Source organism: Phaethon aethereus (genome assembly GCF_964289735.1).
Source record: "Phaethon aethereus genome assembly, chromosome: 1".
Taxonomy (NCBI): domain Eukaryota; kingdom Metazoa; phylum Chordata; class Aves; order Phaethontiformes; family Phaethontidae; genus Phaethon; species Phaethon aethereus.
Window position 1 is genome coordinate 211,092,269 of NC_138575.1, and position 13,014 is coordinate 211,105,282.

The following is a 13,014-nucleotide window of genomic DNA, read 5'->3' on the forward strand; positions in this document are numbered from 1 at the left end:
GTGTCCAGATCATCCTCCTCTTTTTTTGTAACTTGCTCATGGGAAAGAAAAGCCATCTTTGTCATAAACTGTCAGCTTTCATTGAGGACAGAAACCCACAGATTGATATTTTGTATTTTTATGCATTTGAAAGCCTTGAGATAGAGTGAAACTATGATAAAACATCATGAAGAAGTTGTGCTCAGTTTGTGCCATAAAGTTAATGGCAGTATGAAAGTTGACAAATCTCTGACCCAGTAGTCTGAAATTTCCAATCTGGCATGGAGAAGTATCCGTGAATCCACTTTTGTACTGATCAGCCTCTTCTCTTCGGCTACAGTTCACAGCATGGGTGCAGTGTGAGCTGACGTTGTTCACTCTGGTGAAGAGGGATCTAATAGCAACCTACAACAAACTTGGAAGGGGTGGTGGGAGAGGATGTAACAAAGAGTAATAGCCATGTTTACAGCTTGGGAGATTCAGGTTGGACATGAGGAAAGACTTTTTCACCAAGAGGTTGGGACAGCCCTGCAACAGGTCACCCAGAGAGGTGGTGGTAGCTCCATCCTTGGGGTTTTTCAAAGTTCAGCTACACATAGCCATGGCTGACACAGCAACCTAGTGTTCGTGGTAGTCCTGCTTTCAGCAGGAGTTCAGACTGGAGACCTGCAGAGATCCCTTTCAACCACTGCTTCCTTTGTGTTTATTCTTTCATTTTAAAAGAAGAACCTGACCACTGTTGGTCATATCAAGCTGCTGTTTTACACATTATGGCAGATCTCTGAAAATGAGGTGGGTTGGCTTTGTGACCTGCCCTTAACAAATAGCCATTAGACATGCTTCCAGTTTTTTGGATCTTTTAGGGTGGGTGCCAAACAGCCTCATAACCCATAAGCAGTCTTATCTACCCTTATCTGCAGAATAAGCACGTCACAGGAAACAGTAATGAAAGTTTCTCCAATTCTTGCTGACAATGTATTTTTGACTGAACTAGAGAAAATGCAGCTGGTAGGGGCCCTGCTGAGGCTCCCCCATCTGCCCCAGCACCAAGGCAGGGTTGAATGTTTCTATGGCATTCCTGGCAGTCATGTCCTGCTCTTCTAGATCTTCTGTGCAGGAGATTTCAAACCAGCTTCCCAAGACAGTGGTCCAAGACAGCCCAGTGCATCCATCTCTCCTTCCACTCAAGGCCTTAGCCTAACCACGAAGTCTGCCAGCAGGGTATCAGTTTGTGCATCCATGGTTTTGTTACTCTATCCCTGGAAACATTCAAGTTCAGGTTGGACGGGGCTCTGAGCAACCTGATCTACTTGAAGATGTCCCTGCTGCAGGGGGGTTGGACCAGATGATCTTTAAAGGTCCCTTCCAACCCAAACTATTCTATGATTCCGTGTTCCCAATGGACAGACAATTGTCCATTAACAACTAAAATGAAACCCTCTGTTCATTTCATACCAACACATGCTTAGTCCTGGCAATTTTAAATAAATGCAATTAAACATTCCAGTTTTTAAAATTTCCATTTAAAATAAAGTATCTGAAGGGAACAGGCTCTGTAGAATAGGATTATCCGTGTAAGTCTTAACTGGAATATTGCTTGCTTCAAAAGTGATTCTTCTTTCATTGAAGAAGAAAACTGCTGAAATCCCATGCTCCCTGCCCTTCAGTAACACAAACCTTCCTGCGTTTTTCCTCAGCAGAGAGCCACCATGTGCCCAGGGAAGTGTTCAAAGTGCATTGGGATCACCCTGTTCCCACTGGCGGTATGTGCCATAGTCTCCAACATCCTCCTGTACTTCCCCAACGGACAAGTTCTGCAGCTCAGCGAGATAACAGATCTGGTCTGGTTTTTCCATGGCATTCTTGGGGCTGGGATACTGGTAAGAGAGAAGTGTTGCTACTGTTTCTTATGGGTTTGGTTTGGTTTTAAATTCAGGGCTAAGAAAACCTCTGTTAACAAAAAAAGTCATAGAAATGTGTTTTGCATAAACATGTGAGCAGCTTAACTGGGAACCTGCGTATGGGAGTGAGTGCATTCAAGACTGAAAAAGTCCCTAATCGCCAGAATACTAGGTATTCCTGAAATAAGTATCAGGACTCCAAGCCAGGAGGAAGTGATAGGACTGACTTCTCACCATGGAAAAGGGTGACATGGGTGTTCATTCTCCATGAGTCAAAGCAAAACAGAGGTCCTAAGCACAGCTGGAGGTGGTGAGTTTTCACTATTGTCTGTATCCTCTCGTTACTCTAACTGATTTTATGCTCACATAATTCACAGAAAAAACCATTAAAAGCAAAACTGAAACATGTTTCAGTAGGTGTTCATTAGAGATCCAGCCAACACTCAACGAATGTGGAGCTGCAAATGGCTTAAATCCCAACCCCCCCCGTGTTTCCACACACCCACCTACCTCCTTTTGGGTTTGATCTGGTTTTGTATATGCTCTTCTATAATCAGTTCTCCATTCCACCACTCAGGAAAGATGGCTTTTATGTGAATATCCATAACTAGAAGGGAACATGTTTGGGAACACTGATCTTTTCCAGTTCATTAGAAAGACTGCTCCCTTTACATTCTTCCAATTATCCACCCAAGTGCAGATAAAAAGCCGAGCGAGTAACATGCATATGAAAAGTACCGGCTGTTACGCATCCTAGGCAGATGGTAAACTGGCACAGAGCTAGCTACCTGCATGCCAAAACACTGAACGTTTAAGAATAATTAACTTACAAAAAAGCAAATCTTATTCACAGTCAGGCTATGATGCAGCTACCACTTAAGTCTATGGAAAAGCTACAATGGATGTGGTTCAGACTCATATTTCCCAAAGTAGAAACACAGTATAAGATCATTCAATAAATTGTTCTCCACCAGCAGCTTGCGTGCTTCTTCTTCCAGCTACCACTTGGGGCTATTACTCATTCTGAGCTTGAATGTAAGCATGAGTTTGTGGAAGGAAGCCTAAAAGAAGAAGTGGAACTACATGAGAGACCTGTGGAAAATTCGTATCACTGCAAGCCCAGGGGTCATTGGCGTTCAATGAAAGGAAAGGCAGATGTTAGGCGTGAAAGCGTCACAGGCTCATTGCAAACGTGCCTTCTTTAAAGGCTTCCACAGAGGCTTGCCTGTGGCCAGCACCATGTACATCAAAAATGAGAACAGCAAGTGAAAGGGGAGGAAAAATTTGCATTGACCTTCAAAACACAGCATTAGGAGTAATTATTGATCCACAAACAATGCTGTTGAGTGCATGTGTTTTCCAGAAAACAGCATGACAAATGCCCACAGGTGAAGAGAAGGGGAAAGAAAGCATTATCATCAGCTCCATTTTCCAGGTGCTGGAAGCATAGAAAAATGAAGGCTAGCTTCTGGGCCTCCTAAGGATCTAAACAAGGGGCAAGAGTGCCCCATAACCTGAGTCTGGGCCATATACTGACTCCACAGCGAGGACAGACCGGGCTGCGCTGCGTTCCCCCATGCACCCAGCTTCTCCCCAAAGGAAACTCAGGAAGGTCATGCCAACAGGTTGCCTGACCTTGCAGAATCTCCCTGTAACCAGGACACAGCCACCAGAGCCAGGACTGTGGGGGAAACTTCACAACAGCCTGGCCTGGTTCTGTGAGCCAGAAAACCTGCATCCAGCTGGGAACTTCATCCACAGAGTGATACCTAGATCATCAGCACGCTGGTCGGCTGAGCAGCCAGCCCCACCCTTTCCTCCTCCTCTGCTGCTTCTCTCATGGAAGTTTATATGATGTGAAAACCTCTCTGTTTCCTTATTTCAAAAGTTTAGGGTGTAAAGAGAGGAAGACTGGCTCCCTGTGTCAGGGTAACATCTTTCCTGCTGGAAAGCCTATGAGCAACACCGGGAAATGCTTGACTGAGCCATGGCTCACACGCAGCCCTCATTTAACTGACAACAGCCAAGCCGAGCAAATCCTCATTCCCAAGTCAGAAGGCAGGTGTCTATAGTCAGGCACTGCAAAAAAAGAAAGCTGCCAAGCAAACCCTTCATCCTGAGCCAGGCTAATAAATGACACAAAGGTGTTCACAGCTTAGATGGGAAACCTCCAAAGAAGAAAGACAGCCCTGGAGGAAAGGGAGCGTTGGTTTGATGGGCAGAGGTATTAGCTCTCCTTCTGAGCGCCAGACAGTGGCATGCTGGGGCTGAAGTTGCCTTGGGGACCACCCATGATTATTTAAGAGCTGACTTCTTTCCAGGAAGAAGAACATCTTTTTAACCTTCATTCTCTACAGCTGCAGGTCTCCAGCTGTGGTCCAATGATGACTGCAAGTGCTGGAGGTTGCCTCTGGGTTGTACACAAAAGGCAACAGAGAGAAAATCCTTTGAAAAATATTTAGGGGCCGCAAATCTAAGCAGGTTTCATAACACTGTCCTACACAGTCTGACAGAGATATTCACACTACAGACATAAATTCCCTGGGCTTCATTCACTGTGGACTTTCTGCTCTTCCTGCCCTACATGGGACAATATCCTTCCAACATCTAGTCAGACTGTTTTTACAGCTTTTACCTTTTTTGTTTGTTTGGGGGGATTCTCCCTCTTTCATTAGTGTTATAGGGACCATTTCTTACTTTCTCAGATGACTCATTTTCTTGCGTTGCTCTTTGAGATGCCTACACAAGCAGTGGTAGGCAGAAGCAAGGCAGCAGGAGTGCTCTGGTTGCACAGCTAGACCCGCAAAAGCTTTCTTGCCCTCTAGCTACCACATTAAATGCAGCTTTTCCTATCTCCAGAGTGCCTCTGTAAGGTGGCATTATATCCTGAGACACAGATGGTTGCTGAGTCCGTTGTATCAGTCCAGCTCCACCTGGTAATTACCATGGAGAAAGCTGATGTGAACTGGGAGTTCCCTGTTGAGTAAAGTCCATTTTGTAGGTTTTCCAGACGCTTAGGACAAAGAACAAAAGTCACATGTGTTTCAGGAAGTTTAAGACTGATTTCCCAATTATAATCCAGAGCAGGATGCTCAGAAGATTTAAACTGACATAATTCTTACGCCAGTGATGCATCTTTTCCGAGCAGAAGTTCCATTTGCTCAAAATTGACATGTCTGTTCCTGAAAAAAATCAACAAACCCCTGCTGAAAAGGAGCAGTATAGCTTCAGCAGCCAGAATTACTGTACCAGAAACTCGCCAGCCAGCCCACGCTTCTTCCCGAGTTACTCTTCAGCAAGCACCAACATCTGAGCAGGTGTAACTCACAGAGAAGAGGCAGAAGGTGGTTTGCATTTGAGGAACATGATGCCGCAGCTCCTGGACTTTAAAAACCCTTCCAGCAGAAGGACTGCGCACCAATTCAGCTTGTGCTTTTCTCGCAGGTTATTTTGCCGGCATTCATGATGCTGGGAGCCGGCGGAGCAGGATGTTGCGCTAACAGATGTGGGGTAAGTAGATATTTATGTGTTGAAACGGCACTATAGGGTTTGCACAATAGCTCTTAGATGGCTGCTCAGCAGGTGGAAACGTACAATGACAAACCATCACACCACCATCAACAGCCTTGTCAGGGAAATGCAGAAGAAGAGCTTGATCTACAGCGTCCCTGGGCTGGGGCTGAGAGCTCAGTTAGCCAACAAGAATGTTATGATATTGCAGCCACTGATATGAGGGAAATCATACTCAGCCGGGGCAGGTACTGGAGCATTTAGCCACATCTCTGAGGGAAGAGGGGGACAAAGCTGCTTCACTTCACCCCACATAAAGTAAAGCATGGCTCCAGTTTCCTCCTGCTTGAGGTGATCCTAATGATCAAGACAGCTGCCTGTTCCTTCTGCTTTCACCTGCTCCTGTTTCCCCCATACCCTTTCATGGCAATTTGCTTTTCCACAGGTTCATCCTTGCTTACGTCTGTAGGGGCAGATAGGACCCCTACTTTGCAGGCCCATGCTAAAAGCCTGAGCTGCTGCTGGCACTAAGGAGCCAGCGCTGATTCCTGGAGGCTGGTCTCCATGGAAGGCTTTGACCCTAGCATGCATTTGCCCAAGCGTTACGCACATGAAACGTGCAAATGCCATTTGGGCTCTCTGTCATCCAGAGAAAGGCCAGAGAGACTTTTTCCTTTGATAATTAAGAATATGTGCTGGTTTTGGCTGGGGTAGTGTTAATTTTCTTCACAGTAGCTAGTATGGGGCTATGTTTTGGATTTGTGCTGAAAACAGTGTTGATAACACAGGCATGTTTTCATTACTGCTGAGCAGTGCTGACACAGAGTCAAGGCCTTTTCTGCTTCTCACACCACCCCACCAGCGAGGAGGCTGGGGGTGCACAAGGAATTGGGAGGACACAGACGGGACAGCTGATCCCAACTGACCGAAGGGTTATCCCATACCATATGATGTCATGTTCAGCAAAAAAAATAGGGGAAAGGTTGGCAGGGTAGTCACTGCCCAGGGACTGGCTGGGCATCGGTCTTTTGGTGGTGAGCAATTGTTTTCATTTGCATCACTTGTCTTTCTTGGGTTTTATTTATATCTCTCTGCTATTTTCCTTTTCAGTACAAATTTTTTTTTAATTTTATTTCAGTCATTAAACTGTTCTTATCTCAACCCATGAGTTTTCTCACTTTTACCCTTCCAATTCTCTTCCCCCCATCCCTCTGGGGGGGAGTGAGTGAGCAGCTGCGCAGTGTTTGGTTGCCAGCTGGAGTTAAACCACGACAGAATATTATAGAGCAACATGTTATACAGGCATCTCTATCAATCCTCAAGCCCTGGGCACAGACTTCTGTGTGGCTATTGTTATTAGCAAGAATAAACTGACTTAGAAATTTTTTTTAGTCTGTATCCTTCTAAGAAGCAGCCTGGAACAAGAGATTCCATACAATAAAGCATGTTTCTTTTGTACTCTTCAATGAATATTTAGTTTGATCCATGAGAAGACTTTTACCTCTTCAAGATGTTTTACTTAAGTCAATTTATTCATAATACCAAAATAACATTCTTCATTAGGATGTCAGCAAGTACATCCCAAGGGCCATTTGATTTTACCAAATGTCACATGCACAGAGAGGATGCTAACGATGGCCAAGTAGGCCAGCTGCAGAGCTGGGATGTGAGCCCAGGCACCCTGAACCCAGTGCCCGAGCCAGCTGCTTCTCCTGGTTTTGAATGATGTAGAAAGCAGTGGTTGAAAACAGCCATACTGTGGGTGTTCCCACACTCTGCTGAACATGGCAAATCACGAGGGGAAATTCAGCTGAACTGGGGTCAGCTCACACAGCATCGCAGGGCTCCCTTCTCCATCCTTCATCCCAGCACTAAGTATTAGAGATTCAAGAGTCAAACTTCCCCAGACTGGCCGGGTTCACTCCCCCGGCCATCAGTGCAGGAGGTAGCATAGTGCCATCCAGCAGCCTGCATCTGTAGACCCCCCACGCTCCTCCGCTCCCCTCCGTCACCCTTTGGCTGTCTGAGCCATTCCTAGCAGCAGCACATGGATGCCAGGTATCCTGTCTGCACCTTCCCATCACTGATCGGCTGCCTACAAGCTGTTCCTCCTCTTCCTTTTTTGCTGTTATACATGTAAGACATTGTTGAGAAAGTAGTTTGATTGTGTGCTACAATATTGGTATAAAGAAAATTAGCTGATGGCCAGGTGATGAAGCTACTCAAGACCAAACTAGCAAATAGGCTCTGTGAGGACAGTATATCTTTAAAAATGCTGTCTTCTGGGACTGTGGGAATTGCCCATGGTTTAAACAGAATGTGTTTAATGTAGAGATGAGATGGGGACATGAGCAAAGAGCAAGTGGCTATGAATAGCATTAAAAACAACAGATTCCTCTGCACAGCTCCTGGGGAAGGGTGATTTTCAAGCATGCAAGAAGAGGTGAGTATTGCAGGGACATCTGAAGGCTAATGATGTGCTTCTTCAGGAAAAGAAACCTCATGGAAATTTTGCTTTGGGGGAGGAAATGCAGACACCCACAGCAGGGTTGCTCAGATGTCCTGTCCGTATGGGCTCTATACCGAAGGAAGGTATGGTGTGAACTACCAGGCGTTGGAGAGCAGAGGAGCCCTGGGACTGGTTCAAACACGCATGATGGCAGCGACTTCCCAAGGTGCCAGAGCTCCTTGTGAGGTGGGTCTGGCTTGACCTGATATGGGGTCCCCAGCTGTTGGTAGCTTGTCCACCAACTTCTACCTACTGTCAGAGAACTAGCCCACACTAGAGCTACTCAGGAGCCTCTGTAATCCAAAGGTTAGTTTGTCCACCTTTCTGCTTTGGGGATCTTAGGTATAAAATTATAATTTACACAGAATACTCAGCATTGCTTTTCATAGGAAAAAAAAAGAAGGCTAAAGAACTAATACTGCTCAGAATTATTATTTAGTCAGAACATAACCATTTTCCTCAGGGTAGGGACTCTATCCTGTTATATTTTGTGCAATCTCTGGTAGCCTTTATGTGCTACTGAAGTATCAACAACAGTAATAACAATTACTACATTTCTCATCCTTTTATTCACCTTATTGAGTTCTCCAGTTCACAGTGATTATGTGCTGCATTGAGTAAGTTTTTTCATTAATCCATGTGAAATTGTTGCCTGCAAACATACCTAGATGGCTTCTTGTCCTTGCACCTAGATGGCTTCTTGTCCTTGCATTATGGGATAATGATTTTGGAAAGTAACAAATTTAGAAAGTTTCCATGTCTTGCAGCTTAGTGTGTACACATCTGAAAGCCTCCACTGCACTGAGGAAAAAAGACCCCCCAAAATACACCTTCTGTTGTTGCATCAGCAAACATACTCCAGTATTTCTTTCTAAGGCTTCCTTAAGAGTTACTAGTAGCACAAGAATAGCCACAGTAGCTTTCCAGGCAAACAAATCTAGATAAGCAAAGGTATCTGGATAACCAGACAGGATATTAATTCCACAAAAAATACACCTTCAGAGAAAGAAACTGAGAAGAAAGAAATGTGCATGAAACAAGAACCAGGGCAATAAAGAGCAGCACAAACTGGGAGGAGGAGGAACTTGGTAACTTCACCAAAGCAGCTGATGCACATGCTGGAAGAATGAAAGCTAAAAGTCTTCATCAGCTCACCAGAGACAATCCAATTGTGTGAGGGATAAGGCAGGGAAAACATTAAAAGAAAATCAGCAAAAATTATCATCTAAACCCTCACAAGAGGTAGAGAACAGGCCAACACCATAGGAAACTAATTTCAACAGACTCAAGCATCCCAGGTTAGACCTCATGATGTAACTGAAGACACAAATGAGGAATTTTTTTTTTTTTTTTAAATTGATAAATGAAGATGGTACAGCTAGGGAAAACGCTGAAAGGTTGAGATGATGTGATAGTTAATAAAATTGTTGGATTTAAATAGAATATGGGACAAACCTCCAGAAAAGATTCCAGAAGAGTAGATATAATGGGGAAATGCATCTGTCTGTCTAGAAAATGCCCAGGAGAGCAAATTTAACAGTTGCAGCAACTTCAGAGTCCCCTTTCAGTGACAAGTCTTAGTCCATATAAACATGTAAAGGAAATAGATGAGATGAAGCTAGCCATATAGCCAACAAATTTCAAATGAGAAAATCATGTGTCAAAGAATAGTCATCAAAGATAGCACTGATGAGTACTACTAGTACTAACCACTGTCATAAAACAGTAGTAGCAAAAGACTATTTGACTTTCTATCATAGCTGTCTTTGGGATGCCCATACTGCTATGCTGTGCTAAAAATAGTCGTTAGCGTAATTAAGGTACTTCAACCAAGGTGCAGAAGAATGCACAGTTGAAGTAAATGAGAAAATAGGTGGGGAGAGGTAGTTCAGCATAGGTAGGAGTTTCAGAGTATCAGTCACTGGTGATCTTATTAATAATGAGAGAGTGCATCGGCTACAACCCAGCACTGCTTTGGTCTGGGGCGATACACTAAATTACCTACATTTTGCTGACAATGAAACTGTGCGAAGAGGCAACTCAGCCAACATGCAGATAAAGACAAAAAGAGTGACTAGTTTTGCAAAAAAAGACAGAGTTATGAATCAGTTATGATTAAATAAATCTTCCAAGAAATTCCAGCAACTTCTAACTCAAGGACTGCTTTAGAGGCAAAAGAGTACACAAAATGAGTCAATTCACACACTAGCAGTATGCAAGGTTGTACAGAAAGCAGTAATGTCATCAGCTGGCAAGTTGGAAACTGCATTCGCCAGTTTGAACACGTTTGGATAGCGATTAGTTTTCAAGACTCTGTCACAAATCTACAACGTGGATATTTCCATTTGACTCCGTAATGCAGCGCTCTGTGGAGCAGCTGGCATTAGGAGAAGGTTTCTGCTTCCTTGTGGGCTATTAGATTTCACTGGTATTTGCTGGCAACAGGGAAATGTTGCCAGAGGTATTTGGCTTCAAACCCAAGTCATGGATGGGAGTGCTTCCCATGTGCTTCCCATGTGCTTCCCATGTGCTTCCTCAGCCGTGCCTCTGCCCTGACTCCCAGGCGGTCTTGCTGCCTTGCCCCTAGCCCAGGTTTTCCCCCGGCTCTCTCAGTCTGCCCCAGAGTTTCCTTTTCTCTTCTCCTTCTTGGCATAGTTGTGAACAACCACCGGCAGGGACTCTTAACAAGACTAGTGGGAAGCCTGTCCCAGATACACCACCAGCAGCACCCGCCTGAGAATCTAGCTTCTATATACAAACAGCAACCAGATACATTCCACCCATGAATAGAAAACCACCTCAAAACAGAGCGAAGGTACCATTTCTGTGGGAGTGGCCAGTGGAAAATTCACAGGTGCATTACATATAATTCGAAGTCACCGCTGGTTTGTTGCCACACGCAGCACAATTAGATTTCTCAACACGAGCAGTGGTAACCACATGTCATGCTGTTGCAAAATGAAGGAAAGCAGCAACAGAAAGGCTCTTTTTCATTCCTCATCAATTAGCAAAAACAACTAGTGCATCTTCTGTTGCCTTCATACCTGGTTTGGTAGTTGCTTGCTAGTTTCTGTTGGTACAAGGGCTGAGAAGGGTGCTCTTGGTGAAGGGGTGGAAATGCCAAGGCACATGATGTGGACCGCATCCAGTCAGTACTGGCTCCATATTGGCTTTTTTGAAAGAAGACCAACAGATTTTTCATAATTGATTGGTCAAGTATAAAACTGAATAATTAAAGCCCTGGGCTTACCCACTTTTAAAAGCAAAACAAATACAGTCTGAAATCCTTTCACATCTAGGATAGCTGCACTAGTCAGAAAGTCAACTATTCTTTATTCTCACAGGTATCATACTATTATTATGAGTTTCAGCATATACTAAGAAACAGATAAAGATCATTTCCTTCCCATTCAGTGTAAGCTACTCAATGCCTCTGTGCATGCAATGTTGAAGGTCTTTTCCCTTTCAGATGCTGCTGTCAGTAGTCCTGGCTGTGCTGGGATTCGCAGGAGGAGCGTATTGTGCGGTCATCTCCTCCCTGGGGCTGATTGGGGGCCCTCTGTGTGACACGGGTGATGGAGAATACCTCTACCCTTTCAGGAACGACACTCTGGAGTGAGTATGACTTACAGGCTCCTCCAATTTTTCTTTCCTTAATCCCCCCCTACCCCATCTTTTTATAGCAAATTTGAATTTTTCCAAGGTGAACTGATGGTCCACCCGATCTACAAATAAATTCACATTTCTCTGAGGCAGCATGTTCCAGCTGGTCATCTCTTTGACCAAGGATCATCTTTGGGCAAACTGCCTTACATTTTTCTGTTGTGCTTGTCAGCAGCCCCTCGTGCAAGTTGCACCATGCTTTCAAAAGGCTGCTGAGCTGTGACTCCCACCGGAGTCAAAAGGAAATGTTTGATAAGTATGCCACATTAATCTGTTAAATCATCACTAATTGAGTTTACTCTACCTACTTCTGGAAAGCAAAGCAAACATCTTTTCTAACTCTTTACAGTTAACCTTGGCAATCATGCTCTTCAAGCCAGAGATAGAGATGATGGATGGACTGGACTGAGATATCACAGCAGGAATGGAGAATATGGAGCCACATTTTAAAACCTTTAGGGACCTTTCCCTTAAGTTATTAGCACTGCCATAAAGCAAAAGGGAGATTCTTGTGCATGCAGCAAAGTACAGATGTGGCTCTCTTCCCTAGTCTTCAACTGCACCTCTGCAAAGGCAGTTCTCAAGGGAATCACCAGCTTTTACCAATTGTAGTAGAATTTGAGACTCAATTTGTGCAATCGAGTTCAGAAAATGTAATGCCAGAAAATACAGAAAGCGTTCTCAAATTTTTATTTCTTAATACATTGCCCATTATTTTTCTCTATCACAGAGACAGTTATTTGTTCAACCAGACAACATGGAGCATTTGCAAAGAACCTGAAAACATCATCCTCTGGAATATCGTCCTTTTCTCTATTCTCCTGGCTATTGGTGTGATTGAAGCTATTCTTTGTTTTATTCAAGTCATCAGTGGACTTACCGGCTTCATATGTGGCACGTGTATGAGGAAAAGAAAGGTTGGTAGGCAGTAAAATGTGTCAGAGTGCTTTACGTTCTTACCACTTTTATTTTTCAGGACTGGGAATAGTACACGATCAGACAGATCTGCACAGCCCCCTGAATGAGCTCCTCTGGGGAGCTGAGGCAGTACAGATGCATTTGCACACTGTCTCTCTCTCCCGCACGTTGTAGTCAGGGATAACCCAGTCCTCAGACATTTCAAAACAGCGGAACAGTGTGATATATTGACATACTCAGTTACATGGTTGTGTTCCTATTCAAGAAGCCTCTTTGATAAAGTCTAATGACCTCCCAGCATCTGTAAGTGAGAGAGATGAGACATAGAGGTGGTTTTAGTTGATCAACAGTAGTAAAATTTTCATTATACAAAATGGAGGAAAACCTCTTTCAAGTTCCATTTATCACCACTGTTCCCTTTTCGCTGTTTATTTTCATTGTACAAGATGCTTGCAGTAAGTCTGATATCCCTCTGGAATATTAATTGATCATCTTTCATTCATTGCCTTTCAGACAAATATTTCTGGAATGTGA

The 13,014-nt window shown here is 44.1% G+C and overlaps 1 protein-coding gene across 1 annotated transcript; it reads left to right on the plus strand.

Annotated features, from left to right (window-relative positions):
- Positions 1-1,688: 1,688 nt before the first annotated feature.
- On the plus strand, positions 1,689-13,014 carry LOC309409667 (transmembrane 4 L6 family member 1-like; the record flags this gene model as incomplete). The annotated part of the gene is made up of 5 exons (XM_082005866.1): positions 1,689-1,859; positions 5,325-5,390; positions 11,369-11,514; positions 12,293-12,479; positions 12,994-13,014. 5 exons carry the CDS (start codon positions 1,689-1,691, stop codon positions 13,012-13,014), a joined length of 591 nt encoding a protein of 196 aa, XP_081861992.1.